The sequence below is a fragment of the Zootoca vivipara genome, chromosome 1, assembly GCF_965207765.1.
Source record: "Zootoca vivipara chromosome 1, rZooViv2.hap1.1, whole genome shotgun sequence".
Lineage (NCBI taxonomy): Eukaryota > Metazoa > Chordata > Lepidosauria > Squamata > Lacertidae > Zootoca > Zootoca vivipara.
Genome location: NC_142582.1, coordinates 4312661 through 4334511, shown reverse-complemented (window position 1 = coordinate 4334511; position 21851 = coordinate 4312661). Strand labels below are relative to the sequence as shown.

Sequence of the window (21851 nt, the reverse complement as noted above, 5' to 3'; positions counted from 1 at the left end):
CTTTTCTAAGAGATCCTGGGCTTCAGGTAACTGTAGTACCTGCCAGAAACTAGAGGTACCAGAGCCAACAGGAAGTGTCTGCCTTTGCAAAGGCTTGTTTTTAGCTGCCGCACCCCATCCCAGCTGGCCCAGCAATAGGAACCAAATCTGCCCCTGGATTGTATCCACATTCCCTGTCCCTTGTCTGCAGTTTTCATTATTTTATGCAAGTTGTTTTTACAATATTGTACAGGGCTTTTTCATAAATATGTGGTTAATAGCACATGACTCAGCACATTATGGCACCCTTTGGAGTCCTTTTTTCAATACAGTGGTACCTCGGTTTATGAACACAATTGGTTCCGGAAGTCTGTTCATAAACTGAAGCGTTCATAAACTGAAGCAAACTTTTCCATTGAAAGTAATGGAAAGTGGATTAATCCGTTCCAGACGGGTCCGTGAAGTACTTAAACTGAAGCGTTCATAAACTGAAACATGGGTGTAATTGGTTCCGGAAGTCTGTTCATAAACTGAAGCGTTCATAAACTGAAGCGAACTTTCCCATTAAAAGTAATGGAAAGTGAATTAATCCGTTCCAGATGGGTCCACGGCGTTCATAAACCGAAAATTCATAAACTGAGGTGTTCATAAACCGAGGTTCCACTGTATCTCAAAAGTTTCTAATAGTTGATGGAGCCTTTTCTTTCAACACCATCTCCCTTCACAGTGGCAGGTGGCAAGAATGTAGCTTAAAAGAATAAAAGCTCAGGGCAATATGATAAAAGAGAAAGCAATTGAAATAAAAGGCATAACCGCCAGTAAGGTGGAGCGAATAGTTGTTCTGGGTGAAGTAATTCCGCTTCAGTTGGTTCTCATCTTGAAAACTTCAGTTCTGGGCAACATGGTTTAAGAAGGACATCAACAGAATGGAATATGTCAAGTGGAAGGTGGCAAAGATGGTGAGGGGCCTGGAGATCAAGTCCTATGAAGAAAAGTTGAATGAGTTGAGTATCTTTAATTTAAATAAGGGAAAGGGATATGGCCGCCATCTTTAATATTTGCAGGGCTGCCACATTGGTGTGTTCCCGGTTGCTCCAGAAGATAGAAAGATCCTTCTTTGGAGGTCTGTAAGCAGAGGCCTGGCAGCCATCTGTCAGGAATGCTTTGATGATGTTTCCTGCTTGGCAGGGGGTTGGACTGGATGGCCCTCGTGGTCTCTTCCAACTCTATGATTCTATAGTTCTGGGTCTGGTTTTAACTTACAAGAAACAGGGTCTCAACTAAACCTTAGGAATAACTTCCTGGAGGTGTGAGGTATCCAGCAGTGGAAAAGATCAGTCTTAGATGATCTTACTTATTAGACTCTCCTTCTCTAGAGGTTTAACAGCAAAGACTGGATGGCCACCTATCAGGGATTCAATAGGATCTCCTGCACCATCAGTGCACTGGTATTGGGGGGGGGGGCTTGAGTCTATGATTCTCCACTGGCAGTATAGAAACACTAGGCATTTGTACTATGCCTGGATACATAATTAAAATGTGCAAGATCCATAAAATCAAGTAAATGTTTTGTATTTATTTATCACCATAAAGTACATTCTCTAAATGAGAACGCAATACAAGAAATCAAAACAAATCAACATTAAAACCAAAATGGCCCATAAAAGAATAGACAATTGCCATCCTCCAGCAAATTAATTGATTAGCATATAAAATGGTTAAAATCACCTAGGAGAGCTAAAACGAATGATAAAGGTAAAGGGACCCCTGACCATTAGGTCCAGTCATGAGCAACTCTGGGGTTGTGGCACTCATCTCGTGTTATTGGCTGAGGGAGCCAGCGTACAGCTTCCAGGTCATGTAGCCAGCATGACAAAGCCACTTCTGGTGAACCAGAGCAGCACATGGAAACACCTATTTATCGACTTGCACTTTGACGTGCTTCCGAACTGCTAGGTTGGCAGGAGCTGGGACCGAGCAACGGGAGCTCACCCCGTCGCGGGGATTCGAACCACTGACCTTCAGATCGGCAAGCTCAGTGGTTTAACCCACAGTGCCACCCACGTCCCTCAAAACCAATGATACAGGAGACCTTAATATTAAAACATTTTTTAAAAACATTCTCACATGTTTTTAACATCAATTTATATAATTTAATATTAAGGTCTCCTGTAAAACCAATCATACAGGAGACCTTAATATTAAATTATATAAATTGATGTTAAAAACCTGGGAGAATGTTTTAAAAAAGAAAGGGAGTTTGAAGTGGGTGTCAGTTAAGGCAGAGATCAAGAGACAGAAAGGGTGAGTCTATATTGGATGCATTGCTGTTTGAAGAAGTACAAGAAGTCACACCATCTCGCTACAACTCTTCTCTCCAGCAAGTTTCAGGTTAACACATTCATTGGTTTATTGCCGCATACTGTGAGAAGTCTCTGGGGGAGATCAATCCATAGTCACCTCTGCAAATGGAATCTGCTATGTCAGCTCCTCTCTGCCGGCAGCCAGCTGAAGTGTGTCAAGGAGAATCTTGTGCGTTAAGACAACTTTGGCTGGCTTGGGAAGAGATGCAGAAAGAATCAACAACCTGATAAAAACAAAAACCCATCCTCGAAATGGCTCAGATCGTATGCTCCCAATCAGTGTGGCATGTGAAGGAAGGCAGAAGGAAGAGGAAGGAGACAAAATAACTGCTCCCACCAATATTGCCACCTTTACGCTACAGACTCACGCATTAGCTTTACATGAGTAATGGGTAAGTAATTTTATTAAATAAATATACTGTATTTCAAAATCACATGGACAAGAAAGCAATAATCCTGCAGTGGCAATCAATCAGGAGGATGGACATGATCTTTTTAAAAATAAGAATATAATAATCAACTGCTTCACTCTTCTTTCTTGTTCTTGTTTTTAGGAACAGCTTATTAAGATTTTCCTTAGCAAAGAAAAACAAGCAAATAAACAAAAAAATTGGAGCATATACACCCATGCATTTTGCTTTCAGCAAAGAGAAGAGCAAAACAAATAGAAAACAGGAAATCTTCCACAAATAGGCAATCCAAAACACATGAACCACATGCTTCACTTTTGAGTTATTGCACTTTCTCATAAAGACCACGAGAGGGAAACTAAAAACCCTGGAAGTTCAGGTCAAACCTGAGACCAAGCAGAATTTCAGCCGGAAACCCTCTTTCAGAATTGACCCAGCAGGATTCTGCATGGTAAAAGCATGGGGGTCTTGCTAAAGATGTTCTCTGTGGATCCACCGTCGACAACTTCTAGAATGAACAAGCGACTGGGCACAACCAGGTGCAAGAGAGGAGGCCCTCATGCCATGTGTAGAACCAGGGATGGTTCAAGAGATACAACGTTTCCTAGGGTTGCCATATTCTGAAGAGCAAAAAGACACCTCACCTTCCACAGCATGTGCACACTGCAGATGTGCAAACCATACCCTCCAACATTTATCTGATGAAAATAGGGACCTCCTATCCAATAATGATAATGATAATACCCCTCCCATCTGACTGGGTTTCCCCAGCTACTCTGGGCGGCTTCCAACATATAGAAAAACATAATACAGTCAAACCTCGGTTGTCAAACATAATCCATTAGACTGTTTGACTTCTGAAACGTTCAGCAACCGAGGCACGGCTTCTGATTGGTTGCAAGAGCTTCTTGCACTCAAGTGGAAGCCGCATCGGACTTTCGGGTTCTGAAGAACGAAAGCTGGAGCATTTACTTCCGGGTTTTCTGAAACGTACAATAACAGACCAATTAAGAGATCCAGAAGGAATCTCTTCTGGAAATTTTTTGTTATTTCTTGATGACTAGAGAAAGGTTGTCGGTGACTCTTTATCCGTGGGCTGGAAAGGGAAGGGTAAAGGTGTGGAGACTATCACAGCCATGCAGAACCTCAGGCCTGGGAGAGGAATGTGCCCCTCAAGGCTCTCTACCTGGTGCTGGGAAGAATCCCAAGACCCCCTTTTGTCACAGGACTCCCCCCCCCCTTTGTTCCATGCCTTCCTTGGGTGCTTTTGCTTGACTGGCTGGAATGTTCTTAAACTGTGGCACAGTGATGTACCTCGGTTTAAATACTCAATTGGTTCTGGGGAGCCATTCGCTCCCCAAAAAGTACTTAAACGGAGCGCCACTTCCGCGCATGCGCAAAGCGCTGATAGCACATTTCTGTGCATGTGCGAACCGCGCAGATTGCTTCATCGTATGTGCGCGCCATGGAACCTGAAAGCCGCCTGCTTGCCTGGAGAGGCAGGGGGTGGGTGGGTAGAAACCTCTGGCTTTTGTGTGGTGTTAATGCAGCCTACTGTAGAAAGGTAAGAGTCACATCTGGGGGCCACTCCCAGGGCTCTATATTATAAAATACCCCCCCCCCCAAATTCCTACACCATACCCACCACTGGCATGTGGCCCTCAGGCTAAAGATGTTGCCTTTTCCTGTGTCACTGAGAGAGCAGCAAGTGATTTGGGAATTTATAAAGTGTTTTTCTCTCTTTGTGTGTCCTCCCAATTCCCTTCCCTGATTATCCAACTAAGGAACTGCAGGAAGAAGGGCGGCATCAGGGCCGGCCCAAGACATTTTGCTGCCTGAAGCAAAGCATCCAGTGATACCCTCACCACAAGTTTACCACAGAGTAGCCAAGGCTGGTCAAACTACATTGCCACCTGAGGCACCACAGGTGTCTGCCCCCTTTCCTGGCAGTAAATATACAACAACAACAAGTTAAATTACTAGCAATTAGCTACCCTTTTGTGACCCCCCCCCACATCACCTGCAGCCTAATTCTGGCTCATGGGTGAGCTTCCCCCGACTGCATTCACCTCTTGTTCATCTCTCTTGCTTGCTTCCTGAGCATGCTCAGTTCACTTCCCTGAAACAAGCATAAATATGATGCAGGACATTTCTGTAGCACTTCTGAGTGTTAAAAGTACATTATAGTTCCTTCGTATTGATATGTTTGGTGGTGTGTATTGGTCCAACTGAACTTCACTCAGTGCAAACATGCAGACTGATTCCAAGGGGTCTTGTTGTTCTTTAGCTTAGACACCTTCAAGCCCTGATACCATTCATTCCTGAAACATGGCAGAGTTGGCTGGTGTGTGTCATGAAAAACAGAGTTAAGTCTCTTTTTACCTTTATCAGAGCATTTTCAAGAAAGACAAAATGACACAATTCCCTTCAGATTGCAACCCTTTATTCATTAACAAGGAATAAGCAATAAGGACTCGTTCATTCATTCATTCATTCATTCCTTTCATACCTACCAGATGGTCAGACCCACTAAAAGAATTGATCAGGTTCTTTTATGAGTCTCTGGATGGCATCCTCCTGCAGGTAGGACAGCACGCGACCCTGGACCTGGGCTTCCCAGCCATTATATAGTCTCAGGTCCCTGTATGCAGGGGGTTGGACTAGCTGTTGTCATGCTTATTCCTCAAACAGATATGAATAGTTATAGTTGGAAACAGCTTGGTTTCCGGCATGTTGTCATACTGTATTTATGAATAGCATGTTTCTTTCAACATATCTTCTAAGAACAGTCATGTCTCAATCGTCTTTCAAGAACAGGTTGTCCTCTACTTCACCCAGACATGCTGCCATACAGCTTATCGTTTTCTACACAGTCCAGTAGCTGGTTTACTAGTTCATCCATCCTGTTCAGCTGGTGCAATATTCAATAGTTTGATTATGGTTCTTTGTATTGCAGTCCATTTTTGTCCATCCTGTTTTCGCTTTCAACTCATTAGTCCTAGGTGTTGAAATTCAATCAGTTCTTTATCTTTAATTCTTCAGTTCCTCATCTTTAATTCTTCAAAGCCACCAGCCATCTGGTTCTCATTCATTCCTTCAGACATACCCGTATCTCCATTCATAACTCCATTCAAACCCATTAGCAACCTCTTTCAGCTGTGGGCCGGTCCACTGTCCCTCAGACCATGTGGTGGGCCAGACTTTTTTTGGGGGGGGTGAACGAATTCCTATGCCCAAAAAATAACCCAAAGATGCATTTTAAATAAAAGGACACATTCTACTCATGTAAAAACACACTGATTCCCGGACTGTCCACGGGCTGGATTGAGAAGGCGATTGGGCCGCATCCAGCCCCTGGGTCTTAGGTTGCCTACCCCTGCATTAGACATACTAAATATATCATCAATTATAAAATAAGATCACATTTGGTTCTCAGACTATTCCTGTGACTTAAAAACATCTTGTTGTTGTTTAGTCGTTTAGTCGTGTCCGACTCTTCGTGACCCCATGGACCATAGCACGCCAGGTGCTCCTGTCTTCCACTGCCTCCCGCAGTTTGGTCAGACTCATGTTCGTAGCTTCGAGAACACTGTCCAACCATCTTGTCCTCTGTCGTCCCCTTCTCCTAGTGCCCTCCATCTTTCCCAACATCAGGGTCTTTTCCAAGGATTCTTCTCTTCTCATGAGGTGGCCAAAGTATTGGAGCCTCAGCTTCATGATCTGTCCTTCCAGGGAGCTCAGGGCTGATTTCGTTAAGAATGCATAGGTTTGATCTTCTTGCAGTCCATGGGACTCTCAAGAGTCTCCTCCAGCACCATAATTCAAAAGCATCAATTCTTCGGCGATCAGCCTTCTTTATGGTCCAGCTCTCACTTCCATACATCACTACTGGGAAAACCATAGCTTTAACTATACGGACCTTTGTCGGCAAGGTGATGTCTCTGCTTTTTAAGAAAAACATCTTAGTGAATCACATATAAGAGATTCAACATATACCTGAACATTAGTATTGTGTATAAGTGTCATTTATCACCTATAAGTGCTACATATGAATGGCATCCTTCATAAATGGCATCCTTCATATTCCTATCAGAATATAACACAATGTGTCAGAACATCTGTTTTGTAACCGAAGGAACAGCATCAGCGCTACATCAATGCTGTTGTTTGATACCTTGGGGAACTCAAAACCAACCATATTGAAATAACACCCCTAATACTAACAAAACACCTTTATTCATACACAATTTATGAAAAACACCTTTTCACCCTCAGTGTGCACATACCCATGTGTGACATTTGCCTGGGAATGTTAAGGAAACAGCCATGGCAGCTGGAGCTGAACTGTAGCTGAGGAGGAGAAGCCCAAAGGGGATTAAAACAGATGGAGTTGACATGAAAATCAAGGGGGGGAGGGAGAGAGCCGGAGGTATGTCCCTCCCCACCAGTTCCTGGGCCATTTCTCAGCTCTTTAACCTGTGACTTTCTCCAATCATAGAAATCATAGAATCATAGAGTTGGAAGAGACCACAAGGGTCATCCAGTCCAACCCCCTGCCGAGCAGGAAACACCATCAAAGCATTCTTGACATATGCCTGTCAAGCCTCTGCTTAAAGACCTCCAAAGGAGGAGACTCCACCACACTCCTTGGCAGCAAATCCCACTGCCAAACAGCTCTTACTGTCAGGAAGTTCTTCCTAATGTTTAGGTGGAATCTTCTTTCTTGTAGCTTGAATCCATTGCTCCGTGTCCGCTTCTCTGGAGCAGCAGAAAACAACCTTTCTCCCTCCTCTATATGACGTCCTTTTATATATTTGAACATGAAGGACTTATTGTTTGTCAAGCTACAATCCTGTACATACTTCCTTGGGAGCAAGCTCCACTGAACTTTATCTTCAAGTTAAAGCATTTCTTTAGCCTATCTCTAAAGCCTGTCTTCAGGAGAGATTTGTGAGCCTAATCCAGTGGTTACTAACAAAGTGATCTGCTGCCGATGTCCTGTCATAGCAAACAACACAGATTTGAGCCGAAGGTTTAGGAAAGAGGAAGAACTGCAATATGCTGCAGCTGTCAAATGGCAGATGAAGCATAATTAGGAAACAAATGCAACTGTACAATTAGTGCAATTAGGGCATAATATGGAAAATATCATGAGACCATTAAATGTGTCATGAGTCCCTTTGACATACTGCATGCACTAGTCGTCCGACCTAAAAAGTGGTATAATTCAACTGGACATTTTTTCCTGGAAGGAAAAATACAAATGAATAGGAATAGGGAATGCTCTCATCATAGGCAGAGCCTAAAATATGACATCTCTTTGGCTCAGAGAAGAAAAAGCTAAAGGCAAACATGATGGAGGTTTATGAAGATCAAAGTTCCCAGTTCACTTTCTGCTCTCCCAAAAGCACAGGGTGGGAATATTTATTATATTTGTATACCACAAGAAGTACAGAAAACTTTGTAGGATCTGCACCCAACAGATTTAAATTATTATTGGGGGGGGGTCATGTGCACCATGGTAAAGATTTGGTATTTACTGACACAGCCTAGACAAATTCCTGAAAGGTATGAGCTATTCTCTGAGAGCCTGTTTTTGAAACCTGTTGTATTTGGTCTAAATCTGAGATTCGCAGAAGCTTGAACAGAACCATGGGGTTCTATTATACATTTCTGTTAATGTATCTCAAACCACTTGCTATATTAAGAATGGATAAAAGCACACTCTGATACCTTTTAAACCACAATTAAATGTATATAGATTGAAATACATTTTGTATTAGGGTGTGCAGTCATTCATACGTATATGTTCATTTCTAGTTTATTGTAGCATTAATTGATTATCTGAATGTGCAAATGAGCAGTCAAGACTAGTTTATGCAGAGTCAAGCAGCAAAGCATTTTGGGGGTGTAGCACTTCAGATTGCACAGTTGACTGCACGATTGGATAATTCTTAATTTAAACACACCCACAACACACACACACACACTTCACATAGAAAATAAACGTATCGGAGGAAGGATTCATTCTAGTCTCATCCCTGCATGCTGTTCTTAATTGGCTCCTCGTGGCACAGAGGATTTATTGATTACATTTATAGCTCAACTCTTTTTCAAGGAACTCAAGCAGGGGCTGCATGGTTCCCCCTGCCATGTTATCCTCCCAGCAACCCAAGATAGGTAAGGCAGAGAGACAGCGAGGAACCCAGGCTCAGCCAGTGAGCTTTGTGGTTGGAGAAGGATTTGAACTTCAGTCTTCCCAGTCTGACGAAAGAACATAAGAATAGCTTGCTGGATCAGGCCAATGGCCCAACTAGTCCAGCATCCTGTTCTCACAGTGGCCGACCAGATGCTTGAGGGAAACCAGAAAGCAGAGTGTGAGCACAAGAGCCCTCTCCCCTCCCCTGGTTTCCAGCAACTGGAATTCAGAAGCATGGAGGTAGAGGAGAGCCATCCTAGCTAGTACCCATTGATAGTCTCTTCTCCTTAAATTTGCCTAATCCTCTTTTAAAGTCGTCCAGGTTGGTGGCCATTGCTTCCTCCTGTGGAACTGAGCTCCATCACTTGACTATTCAGTGCTCTACGCTTTCTTTTATTTCCCCTAAATCTTCCAACATTTAGCTTTATTGCATATCCACGGACTCCAGAGTTATGAGACAGGGAGAAAACCTTTCTCTGTCCACTTTCTCCATGCCATGCATGACTTCATAAACTTCTATCATGTTGCCTCTTCCTCGCCTTTTCTATTAACTGGAAATTCCCAAACTCTGCAGCCTTTCTTCATAGGGTAGCTCAGGGGTCCCAAAACTAAGGCCCGGGGGCCGGATGCAGCCCAATCGCCTTCTAAATCCAGCCCATGGATGGTGCAGGAATCAGCATGTTTTAACATGAGTAGAATGTGTCCTTTATTTAAAATGCATCTCTGGGTTATTTGTGGGGCATAGGAATTCGTTCATATTTTTTTTCAAAATATAGTCCGGCCCCCCACAAGGTCTGAGGGACAGTGGACCAGCCCCCTGCTGAAAAAGTCTGAGGACCCCTGGGGTAGCTACTCCACCCATTGATCATTCTGGTGGCCCTTTTCTGAAACTTTTCCAACTCTACAATATTATTTTTGAGACTCTTAACTCAGGGGGAGTCACAGGATTCCTTAGTGGACAGCCATGGATTTACTGAGTGGTCTTGGGCAATTCACCTATTTTCCCACTTGTAAAGAGGACATAATTCTGACCTCCCTTTCAAGGTTGTTGCGGGAATGAGAAAGTTCTGGACAGCAAAAGCCTCTTTGCATTGTAGTGAATATTGCATGAATGGCGCACCCTTCATTGTGATTGCAAAGAGGCAGGTCATTCTGGGACAGTGGATCTGAAGTGGAAATGTAATTAAAACGGCTTTGTAAAAAAAAAAAATTAAAAATTAAAAAATTAAAAAAATAAAAATGTTACATTTATATGCCTCCCTTTATCTGAAGATCACAAGGTGGTTTACAGCATAAAAAAATACATCGCATGGTATGGATTAATTGGAGTTATTGGGCCTAGAGTGTGGCCCTGTGGTTTTAGAGCCAGGAGTTATTTTGCCCACAAAATATTATTCCTTTTTAGATTCATGAAGGCGGGTCTGTATGGTAGGAAACACGGCTTGCATTTTGCAATGCTATGCATGTTATCAGCTGCACTGCAAAGGCTCGTCTCCCGTGCAGGACTGCTAACATAACATAGACCTCAAATATCTGAAAGACCACCTCCTTTCATACAGACCTTCTCTGTGCGAATCCACAGGGGTTAAAAAAAACACCGCTTACCTTCCCACGGCTGCCGTGAAGAAGCTGCTGGAACTGCCAATCATTTCACTTACCATTTCTGCCTGCATTGTGGCTGTAGGGTAGCAGGGGGGCTGCAGGGGGGCTGGAGCCACTGTTGCTCCCAGAAAGCTCAACAACTTTGGGGAATATCGGGTGTTGGTGAGGCGTGCTTTGCTGCTGCCTGTGTGCGCGCGCGCACACACACCCCACAGCTCAGGGTACTGGTGCTTTGATGTTTAAAATAATGTTTTCTTAATCTGGGGTTCAAAAAAATTGGGGTCATATTTTACATGGGGGCATCTTATACACATAAAAATATGCTTTCTTATAGCTAGAGGAAGGAGCCTCGTTAGTTAGAAAGTAATACCAGGTTGAGTTCCAGTCAGGAGTTCGAAATGATGAAAATGAAACAGATGAAAGCCAAACAGGGCAAGTGAAAATACAGGTGGAGGAAAGAGAGAAATTAGCTAGAATTCAGGTAGAAGAAAATGAAAATGAAAGGGAGCATTAAAAAGAAATGTTTTGCTTTAAAATGCAAGAGATACAGCTTAGGGCAGAGTTGCTTGCACCACAGAGAAGTGGGCAAGTTCTCTCAGTGGAACAGGGGGAAATTCCCAAATACCAGAGGCGTAATGATATAGAACCCTTTCTGATTACGGTAGTTTTGAAAGGACTTATGTTCCGAAAATGGAGAAGACTAAAAACACACCTTCAACCAAAAATGTTAAGTTGGTTAAAGAGTCAAAACCTGCGCACAGACCTTGATCAGAGCCAGCCTGAGAGACCAGCCAAGGTCTTGCAGGTCTGGAGAGTCCAAGAGTACATGGACAGGGGCTATATGGAGGCTTTGACAGTGAGTGAGGAGGGGTGCGATGAGATTAAGGGACACTGGTTCTGAGGTAACTTTCATCCAAACTCACACCTCAGCTGAGCAGAGAGAAAATGATGGCGAGGATCGCCGTAGAAGATGGCTGAAAATACCATCTCTCCAGTTCCCATGGGGTAATTTACGAGGCTGTAAATGGGAGTATGCAGCCTCCCGAAGTCTTCCGGGGGGGGGGGGTATGGGAAGATGCAGTCTCATCCGCAGATGCCCACCACCACCTTCGACTTCAGAAGGAAAGAGGGGCTGGGGGCACTGGATGGAAAGCCCCTGTGGGAGCCTGGATCTCCCGGGACGTGAAAACAGGCTCCATGACAAGAGAAAGATTGGATATAAGTCATGGACATGCTTCAGACAAGGGTAGAATAAATGTTATTTCACATAGCACACGTGGGTAGGGGAGTCAGGGTTGGGACAGGGCAAAATTTTACAGAACACACGCATTGAGGGAATGATTGTGTGCAGAATGAACGGGTCACAGGGATAACGGGGGGGGGGGGGGTTGGACGGAGGAGAGGAAGGAAATCACAGGGATAAGCCAGGGGGAAAGAGGGGGCATAATAGGTCATGGATCAGGACAGATTTGGGGGATTCACAGGGATGAGGGAGGGGGATGAGGGGGGAATCACAGAGATAAGCTGGGGGTGAGGGGAGGAGTGGGGGAATCACAGGGATGCGTCCTGGATTGGCACAGAGAAGGGGAAATCACACAAATAACCCACATCAACGCGTGGGAGGGCCAGCTAGTATGCATATAAAATGGCTTGTTGGTTTTTTACTAATGTAACTGAGTCCAAGATGACTCTTTAAAGGAACTGTGGATTAAGGCCGAGAACTCCCCAAGGGAAGCTACAGTACAGTAAAGGCTGTTATATATGTGACATGTCACACAATTTAGGTTCCTGACTGCAGCAGCCCCTGCAGCTGCTTCAAGTCTGTGGAAGAGACACTCCCACAGCCTAGCATTTTGTGTTGTGTGTGGCATCTGCTTCATGGTGTTACACCTATTTTTCTTGGGGGGGGGGAGAGAGCATCACATCTCAGTCTTTTCCATCCAACTGGCAGCTATTAGCCACTGTGACTACTTGTGAGTGAGGTCCAGGTGTGCCCCATTAAGTACATTTGGACAATTGTTATCTCTTATATAAGGTGCTGAACGTCTTTAACTTCTGCTTAGGACCTATGAAAGCCTTTGAGAGTGACATATTTCTGTTTCTCAAGGCCTGGGAGTAGAGTGATAAGGGCATGTATTGATTCTTGTGCAAAGGCTTCATAATTTTAAGCAATGGTATTGGTAATGGATGATGGAAAAATTTTCCAGAGTGAGAAAATAGTATGAGTTTGGAACAGGGTGGGGGGAGATTTATTTGCTTGCACGGCACAAAAAACAAGCTCAAGATTTGATGGTGTGGGAAATAAATGGAGGGGAAAGGTCCAGAACTGTTTCCAAAAATGCTCCTTCTCCAAAGATTTGAACATTTCTTGATGCCATACAGTGGTGTGATTTTCTCTCATCCGGACAGTTGCTTTCCGTGTCATACAATATCCTATTTCTCTCTGGTGTCATTTTCAGGTAACACTAACACCACAGAAGCAAAAAAGATACATCTGTCATGTCTCATTTACTCAGAGCAAAGTCATTCGGGGGCATTTTCCACATCTATTTGAGGCTCTTCCATCCCCAGAATATGCAGCTAGCTTGTAGCACCACTGGAAACTTGCAAGACATTTCTTGACATCTCTGAAAAGAGTGTAATATTCTGGTGAAAAAGAAATCCCACAGGATGTGCTGATGAAGGAAGGTCTCTGTTATACCACAGAAACTAGCTGAAAGCATCCCTGGGTCTTAGTCACTAAAGTGTGCGTATGTGTGTGTTTGTATGTGATAATTTTCTATGGCAAAAATCAAAGGGAACATAGAGACAGAATGATGATTAGACAGGGTGATCCACCTCCCACAGATTCCTCCTTTTGCTTAAGGACTACTGATTTTTATCTAATTTGCCAGAGTCGCAAGGAAGCAGAATGGTGATAAGGATTAGAGACTGTAGGCGCTGAGACAAAGGAGACGAAGCTTTAATTAGCTCATTTCGGGGCAGACATGAATTTCTTAGGAACAGATTGTTTGATTCCAGACAGATGGAGCATCTCCGAGGTGAACTGCAAAGAGCTTTATGTCTGCAAGACTTTAGCATTGTTTTGCAATTCATGTAGCAGAGAAAGCAACACCATTCAAAAACTGTAACGCCATAATATACGGTATATATTCACCCCTTCTTCATTTAATTTAAACTGCATTCATGGCACCAGTGTTAATGTTTTGTTTTCATAATATTTGTATTAGATTTTCAACACAGATAACAAAAAAAACCACAAAGAAAAATATACATAAAAGCAATATCAAATCCATAAAATGGGATTCTCTGAATCCTGTGACTTCCCTCTCCCCTCTCCCCTGGTTCCTTAAATGTGCTTTCAACTGCACATCATTTCTACTCCATATTATTTTTCTACCTCAAATTTCCTACACTATTTCTAAAATAACAAGTGTTCTTAAAATCCTGCCAATGTATTAACCTGTTTACAAAACTTTTGTAAATAAGTGTTAATGTTTTAAAGTGATTTTAAACATTGTTTTAGGTAGACATTGACTCCTGGTGCATCTACATCCTTGGTCTAGATGCAAGAGTGCAGTCAGTTGCAAGAACAATGTCCTTTCCAGATTGACCTGTCCCAGTAAAAACCGTGCAATATTAGATAGATCAGAGCACCCTCGGAACAGCCTGGTGAGGTAGGTGAGACTGAGAGTTTAGTGTTCCATGTCATTCAAGGGATTTCATAGCTGAGTATGGATTTGGAGCATCCCCTCCCATACATATTACGCTATTCTAGAAAAATGCAAGTTTTAAGAAACAGTAGAGCTATTACTTCTGTAAAATGCATCAGGCAGAGTGGGATCCTTAGATAACTATCCTGAGGTAGTGATTGTGGAAACAAGCTCTTGGTACATTGCCATCTATGGTCAATAGACCATGAAACAGGATGAGCATGTAGAAAGATGTGCAAAGGGCTTCCATCCATTGAGGGTGCCCCATCGGAGCCCTATGTTTCCGTCTCCCAGGAGGCGAGTGAGGTCCACTGAAGAAACAGGGCTGGCTGGAGGGAATGGGTGCTTCTCCCGCGTTTCCAAGTGAGCTTCTCAAGCGTGCCAGTACTGCATGGTGGTGGCGAGGGCTGGGCTGGAGGGGCAGGCACACTTGTGTGTGTGCGCCTTGGCAGGCGCACCACCCCAGGAGCCATTACTACACCCTGTGCCCCTGTGGGTTACAGTTCAGGTGCCTTATCTTTCTGGAAAGCAACAGAGGCAGCCAGGAGAATTTAGATGAGATGAGTTGTCTCTGCACATCATCAATGGAAGGGTTTGGAGGCTGGAGAAGAGTCCAGTCAGAGGGTCTTTCAGACTGAGTCACACATTTTCATCCTGCGGGCATTACATGTCTAGGAAACAAATAAGGTGTTTTTATTACAGATCTTATTTCTAGATATTTCTATAAATAACCAAGAGGTTGACATGTAGAGCTGAGGCAATTTTTTGTGAGTTTTAGTTATCATACGAGAATTTGCATGTTCAATGAGAGAGAACTTTTTGTTTAACAGCTAAGCCTGCTGACTTAATCAGGGAGTGCATGGTTCTCTGAAGTCTTAAAAACCAGCCTACTAGTCAAGGGTATAGCCAAGGAGGGGGGCAGGGGGACAGCTGTTCCCACAAATCAATACAAATAAATAAAAATCTGCAACAAAAATCCTGGCTATGCCCATGCTTCTAGTGTCAGAACTTGGGTGAAAAATAGACTCTTAAGTGCATAGTCAGAACTCCACTGAAAACAGGGGCACTTCTCTACAACAATGAAAATGAGACAGGGAATTTTGTTTTAGCAAGGCCAGCTCCAGGTTTGAGGTGGCCCCAGGCAAAGTGCTACCTGCTTTGTTACCTGACAACTTGTGCCCCCCACCAAGGTCAGGGCCCATGCTCATGGGCTCGCTGGCAGTGAGTAGCAGCAGTGCACTGCACTCTGCAGCAGTTCAAGACCATTGGACTGGCCACTTGGAATTTCCAGCAATGATCCAATATAGCATGGCTATGTCCAGGACCCTGCAGGGAATTTAAAATGGCAAAGTAGAATTGGGCCACATTCACCAGACGGCAACAGCACTTGTGGTCTTTCTGCAATTTTAGCTCAGGTCTAAAATGCAGTACGAAAATTATGGGAAATATAACTGGAGGTTCTGCTCCAGTCTTTCCTCAATACAGTATTGGCCAGATCCACACCATAGATTTAAAGCACACATTTAAAGCACATGACTTCCCCCAAAGAAGCTTTGAAACTGTGGTTTATTAAGGGTGCTAGGAACTCTAGCTGGGGGGGGGGGCTAAAATATCCAGGATTATTGTACATTGCATTGGGTGTATGGTGTGGCTTTGCCCAGTGTTAATTTGTCCTCCCAGCCTCAGGACATATGCGTGTTCCTTTAGGATGGGGAAGTTGGCTTCTGGGTCAAACAACAATGGTGAAATCCTAACCCTTTATCTGGTCAATATTGCAGTGGCAGGAGAAGAAAGGGGCATTTTTTTCCACACACCCTTCCCTCCTATGGAACTTTTGTTGACTCCTTGGAAGCATGAACTGTCAGAACTTTGTCGATAAAGTAAAGCTCATTGTTGTTACATGATGTGCATGTGCCATATTGTCAAATGAATAAGCTAAGTGGGTTTTATGTCTTGAGATATAAATAATACTAACTGATGGCGCTACTAGAAGGGGAAAAATGGGCTAATTTGAGCTTTGTTCCTAGCCCTCTCCATGTGAATGGTGTCGCTGTGAGCCCAGCAATGAAGTTCACTGTGTTGTAGCAGACTGTGCCGTTCCTGAATGTGTCAACCCAGTCTATGAACCAGAACAGTGTTGTCCAGTCTGCAAAAATGGTAAGCTTTCAATACATAAAAAAGAATGTGTGTGTGTGTGTTCTTTTTAAAAAAATAAACTTCTGTACACCACTTAGAAGCTTAACTTCATTAGGAAAAGCTGGGACTTGTAAGTGTACGGTAGCTCCACACAAACTTTGTGAATTAGTTTGTGCTAAGCTTGTGCCAAGAACAGTGCTGGATTTACGTATAAGCTAAACAAGCTATAGATAAAAAACAAATAAAACCTACATACAGCAACAGTATTTTGTGTTGTGTAGGCTCCTACAGTGTAAGTAATGGGCCCCGCCTGCTAGCCTTCTCCCTAAAATATTACTGGTTTGCTCATTTCTATATATAGGGTGCCTACATTCAGCATGGACTAGGTGCATGGCAACATGTGCAAATGGCTTTAGATACCTATTAGATCCATAAATTACCATACATATAGCATATATTCAACACAAGAAACAGCGGCGATTTTTTGTTGACAAAGGACAGCTGGGCATATAATGGGCCCCTTTACCTTCAGTTGCTTAGGGCCTCATCAAACCTCAATCTGGCCCTGGCTAAGAGCAATCTGATTCCTGGTTGCTGTGATAATAGATCCTGATGCCAGTGTTAACACCTTCTCCACTCTACAGCCATACAGAGGTCAAGCAGCCAGGTGGCATTGTGCTTTTACTTCTGCCCCAGTGCAGAGGATGCATGGAAGAGTGGCAGGAGTAGGAGATAATGGGCAAGGCAAGTAACGGCTAGACTCCTGGAACGTGGTGTATGGATTGGAGGAAACAACTGGCAGCCATAACAGAGACAGGTAGCAAGACAAGATGCAGGTGATGAAGCCCCAAACTGTAGCTGAGATAGCTTGAACATTTTCTTACATGCCTTAGCAAACATGAGGACCAGAAGCTTACTTTTACTGCTCTGTATGATTAGAACCATCTTCAGTATAGTCTGAAAAGAGTGCTGGGTGACAATACAGTCATACCTCGGGTTACAGACGCTTCAGGTTGCGCACCGCATGAACCCGGAAGTACCCGAATGGGTTACATCCAGGTTTCGGCCCTTGTGCATATGCAGAAGTGCTAAATTGGTTAAAGATGAATTGGTTAAGGATGAATTGGTTGAGATATATCAAAAATTAGTAAATAAAATCCTGGAAGAAGGGATAATACCTAAAACGTGGCAGGAAGCATGACAGCGATGAACAGAGAACCTAAAGGGGGAAAATGGTTAACATATAAAGATCTATTAGTGAAAGAAAATGACCAATATGTGTTAAAACCATATCAACAGATTGAACAGTACTGTATGAGTTGGTTACATTACTATCAAATTCAAAGCGTATTTAATAAACATAATGGGATTTTCCAAAAATGGATCCAAATTACAAGAATTATTGATTGAGAATTCTATTAAACCATTTTCAAAAATATACAAATTCTTACTAGAATGGGATATGAAAGACGAAGAAGTAAAAAAAGTGATGATAAGATGGGCACAAGATTTTGGTAGAACAATTTATAGGAGTCAATGGGATAATTTGTGGAGGGTGGATATGAAATTTACGGCCTGTATGGGAATTAGGGAAAATATGATGAAATTGATATACAGATGGCATTTGACGCCAGAAAAATTAGCAATTTTTTAAAGGAATAATTCGGATAAATGCTAGAAGTGCAAAGAACAAATAGGTACAGTGGTACCTCTACTTACGAATAACTCTACTTACGAATGTTTCTACTTACGAACGGAGCTCCGTCCGCCATCTTGGATGCGGTTTAGATAGGATTTTTTCTACTTATGAATTTTTAGATAGGGTTGCTTCGACTTATGAATTTTTTCTCACAATGCATTCCTATGGTATTCGACTTACAAATTTTTTCGACTTACAAATGTGTGTTCGGAACGCATTAAATTCGTAAGTAGAGGTACCACGGTAATTATTTCCACTGTTGGTGGAATTGCAGTAAGGTTTTTAAATTCTGGTCAGAACTCTATGAAAAATTGAAGAAAATGCTGAAGATGACGTTTGAGAAAAAGCCAGAGATCTTTTTATTAAGCATAATACCTGATAATATCCCGAGTGATAGGAAAAATATTCTCTTGTACGCCGGCGCAGCAGCCAGAATGTTGTTGGCTCAAAATTAGAAGGGGGATAAAATACCATCAATCCAGTTGGTAGAATTCATGAATCTAGCAAGATTGACGGCGGTAATTAGGAGTGTCCCAAAACAAAAATTGAAAGAGGAATGGAGATATGTGGAGGATTATTTGTGTAAAGAGGGTATAAATACAAAATTGGTGATTTGGCTAGGGTAAGACTCACAAGAAGTTAAGCATAAAGATAATTTAAGAATGACATGATACCTTTTATTTTTATCTATATTCAATGAGGAAGAAGCATGGTAAACGTAATTTATTGAGAGAGGGAAACAATATTAAAATGATAGGAAGTTGATTTTTATTATATTTCTTTTCTAGTTTCTCCCTCTATTCTCTTTTTTTTTTTCCTTTCTTCCTTTTTTCACTTCAGTTGGATGGAGGTTATTATGATTTGTGTTGATATGATTTGTTATGATTTGTTATAATTTGCTTTCTGTACATGTTTGCATTCTGTATGTGTTTGTCTGTTATGATTTTTTGATGTTTTAATAAGTAATAAAGCTTATTTTAAATTTTTAAAAATGTGCTTTGTGCATGCACAGAAGCGCTGAATCACGACCCATGCGTGTGCAGATGTGGTGCTGCGGGTTGCGACCGCTGCAAGTTGCGAACGTGCCTCCCACATGGATTATGTTTGCAACCCGAGCGTCCACTCTACTGGCTCAGTTCATAACTGGGGTCTTCAAGAGAGCTTGGTTCATTCACAGCCCAGTTATGACCCCCAACTGGCCCTTCTCACACCTCTGTTATCTAGAGCATAACAGGGTTCCAATCCCTCCCTCCCCTCTCTTCCCTGAAGTCTATCAGATATGTTGGGGAAACTGCCATAACAGTACAAAGTGCAGGTATTGGCGGAAGGGTGGGGGAAAGAAAGCAAATATTAGGCATTCTGAAGACTGATATTCAAGCCAAGGAAAGGAGCTTCTGTGTTGCCTCTGAGGCTTAAAGTCATCCAGTAAGCTGGGGCTTCTATTCTATGAATTGTATGACACTTTTTGCCTTTCCCTGCATCATGGAAGAGTCGAGGGAAGGGGTTGGCTTTGCTGCTGCTGCTGCTGTTTGTCGCTCTGGGGGGGGGGCTGTTACATGCAGTCTTAAAGAGGAGCTGCTATTTGTGCTTTGAAACCTGGAAGGCAGAGGGCTGCCCTCCCATCCTCAGGCACGACAGAAGACTTTCTCCTGCTCCGTTCTTTTGGCTATGGCTCACCACAAAATCCCACTCCACCTGTGCTAAGTAAATATCCTATAATTGATCTGAAAAACATCACATTAAAAACCCTGCTTCTGAACCCGACTTATTCCTTTATTTCAATATGAATTACTTAGAAGTAAATGAGCATTATTGGGATCTATTGAGGATGATAGAACGCTGTATTTGAAGGCCCCTGATGAACCAAGGGTCTTCCTACGTTATGGACTTGCAGAAGTGCCACCATTCTCTCTCTGGTCGTAGAATTGTAGAGTTGGAAGGAACTAACAGATTCACCTAGTCCAACCCCCTACAATGCTGGTATCTTTTGCCCAATGTGGATCCTCTCTGCAGCCTCCATTTTGCCACAGAATATTCATCAGAATAAGGTTCACATATCTGGAGGGAGCAGCTGTGGGAAACAGCTTCGACACTGTTCATATTGGGACACCTTAACACATATGTAGACTAAACAGGGCTTTTGCTCAGTGTTTTGGGGAAGACAGGAGGGGCTCCAGGCTGCTTGCTGTCTTGTGGTGGCTGTCTGTGGCCTGAGGAAAGGTGGGCTCTCATGCCAGGAGGGTGGAGCAGGAGGGAATACTGTTTTTCCAGACAGTTCTTTGTTGCCCCCCTCCCCCTGCAATCCCTATGGGGGGGATAAGTATGCCAGCTTTTAATAACTATAATGATATCTATAATAATGAATATTATTATATTTATTTATATCCCAGCTATTTCTCAGCCTGAGACTTGAAGCAGCTTCCACAGATAAAAAAATTGTTGTTGTTGTTGTTTAGTCGTGTCCGACTCTTCGTGACCCCATGGACCAGAGCACGCCAGGCACTCCTGTCTTCCACTGCCTCCCGCAGTTTGGTCAGACTCATGTCCAACCATCTCATTCTCTGTCGTCCCCTTCTCCTTGTGCCCTCCATCTTTCCCAACATCAGGGTCTTTTCCAAGAAGTCTTCTCTTCTCATGACGTCAGATAAAAATAGAACAAACGAAAAACATTAAAAAGTCAATAATTAAAATCTAATTAAACATGAATAGAATCAAAATATTATAAAATGATCCTTTAGAAACAGACAACAATAAAAATATCACAGCACCAGCCTTTTCCTCAAAAACAATTAGTTCCCAAAGGCCTGTTGGAATAGAAAGTTTTCCCTTCCTGCTGGTAGAAGGACAGCAAGGAGGGAGCCAGTCTAGCTTCTATAAGGTAGTGTTCTAAAGTCTGGGAGCAGCCACTGAGAAGGCCCTGTTCCACGTCCCCACCAAGCACACCTGTGAGGGTGGAGGGACAGAGAGAAGGGCCTTTCTCACAAGATCTCAGTGTCCAGGCAGGTTCTTATGAGGGAATATGGTGTTTCAGACAGCCTGGACCCCAAACATATGTTCAGGTGCTTTTGTGCACTTCCTTCACTTGCGTTCAGTGCTTGGATGTAAAATAGATGGAATTTCAAAGGACTAGTCAACAGCTGACTTACAAATTCATCTCAAAAATAGTACACTTTCAAGCAAATCTTCAAAGACTGTTAGGGCTGAGTTCTAATTATTTCTGAAGAGCAGTGTTGTCTGACCTATGGCCATGGTGGTTGGGACTGATGAAGAATTGAGTTCTGCGGCATCTGGGATGCCACAGATTAGCTGTTAATTTGGTGACCCAGTCAACATACCATTCCAAATCCTAGTCCATGTGTCAGCGCCTCTTGCTAAGGAGAGAGCTTTTGGCATCTCATACCTGCTGCCTGGAGCTCACAACTCTGGAGCCCTGCTTATTTATCTCCAATATGTGTTGCTGGCTATTCAAAGGGGAAGAAAACATACTCTGGATATGCTCAGAGACACTCTCTTTGTTATTACCTGCAGAGCTGAGGGTTGGCACAGATAATATATTCATGACAGGTCTGAGTTAATAATGTGGTTGTGATCGAGTCCTGACGATGTCATTTTCATTCTCTATTATAGAATCAAAAAATATCCCAGGAGCAATGTTTGATGCAAATTCCCATTAGAAAGATTGTTCCTTACGAATCTGTTAACAACCGTCCTTTTGTGGCAAGGAAAGAGCCCTTCGGCATTTTGCTGTGC

At 43.0% G+C, this 21851-nt stretch overlaps 1 protein-coding gene across 1 annotated transcript in view; it reads left to right on the top strand.

Moving 5' to 3' along the window:
* The window catches only part of VWC2L (von Willebrand factor C domain containing 2 like), a 90840-nt gene that overhangs the window by 26508 nt on the left and 42481 nt on the right, over positions 1 to 21851 (top strand). The window contains exon 3 of the mRNA XM_088675084.1: positions 16294 to 16450. Coding sequence (XP_088531210.1) covers positions 16294 to 16450 — 157 coding nt within the window. The remainder of the gene's footprint in view (positions 1 to 16293; positions 16451 to 21851) is intronic.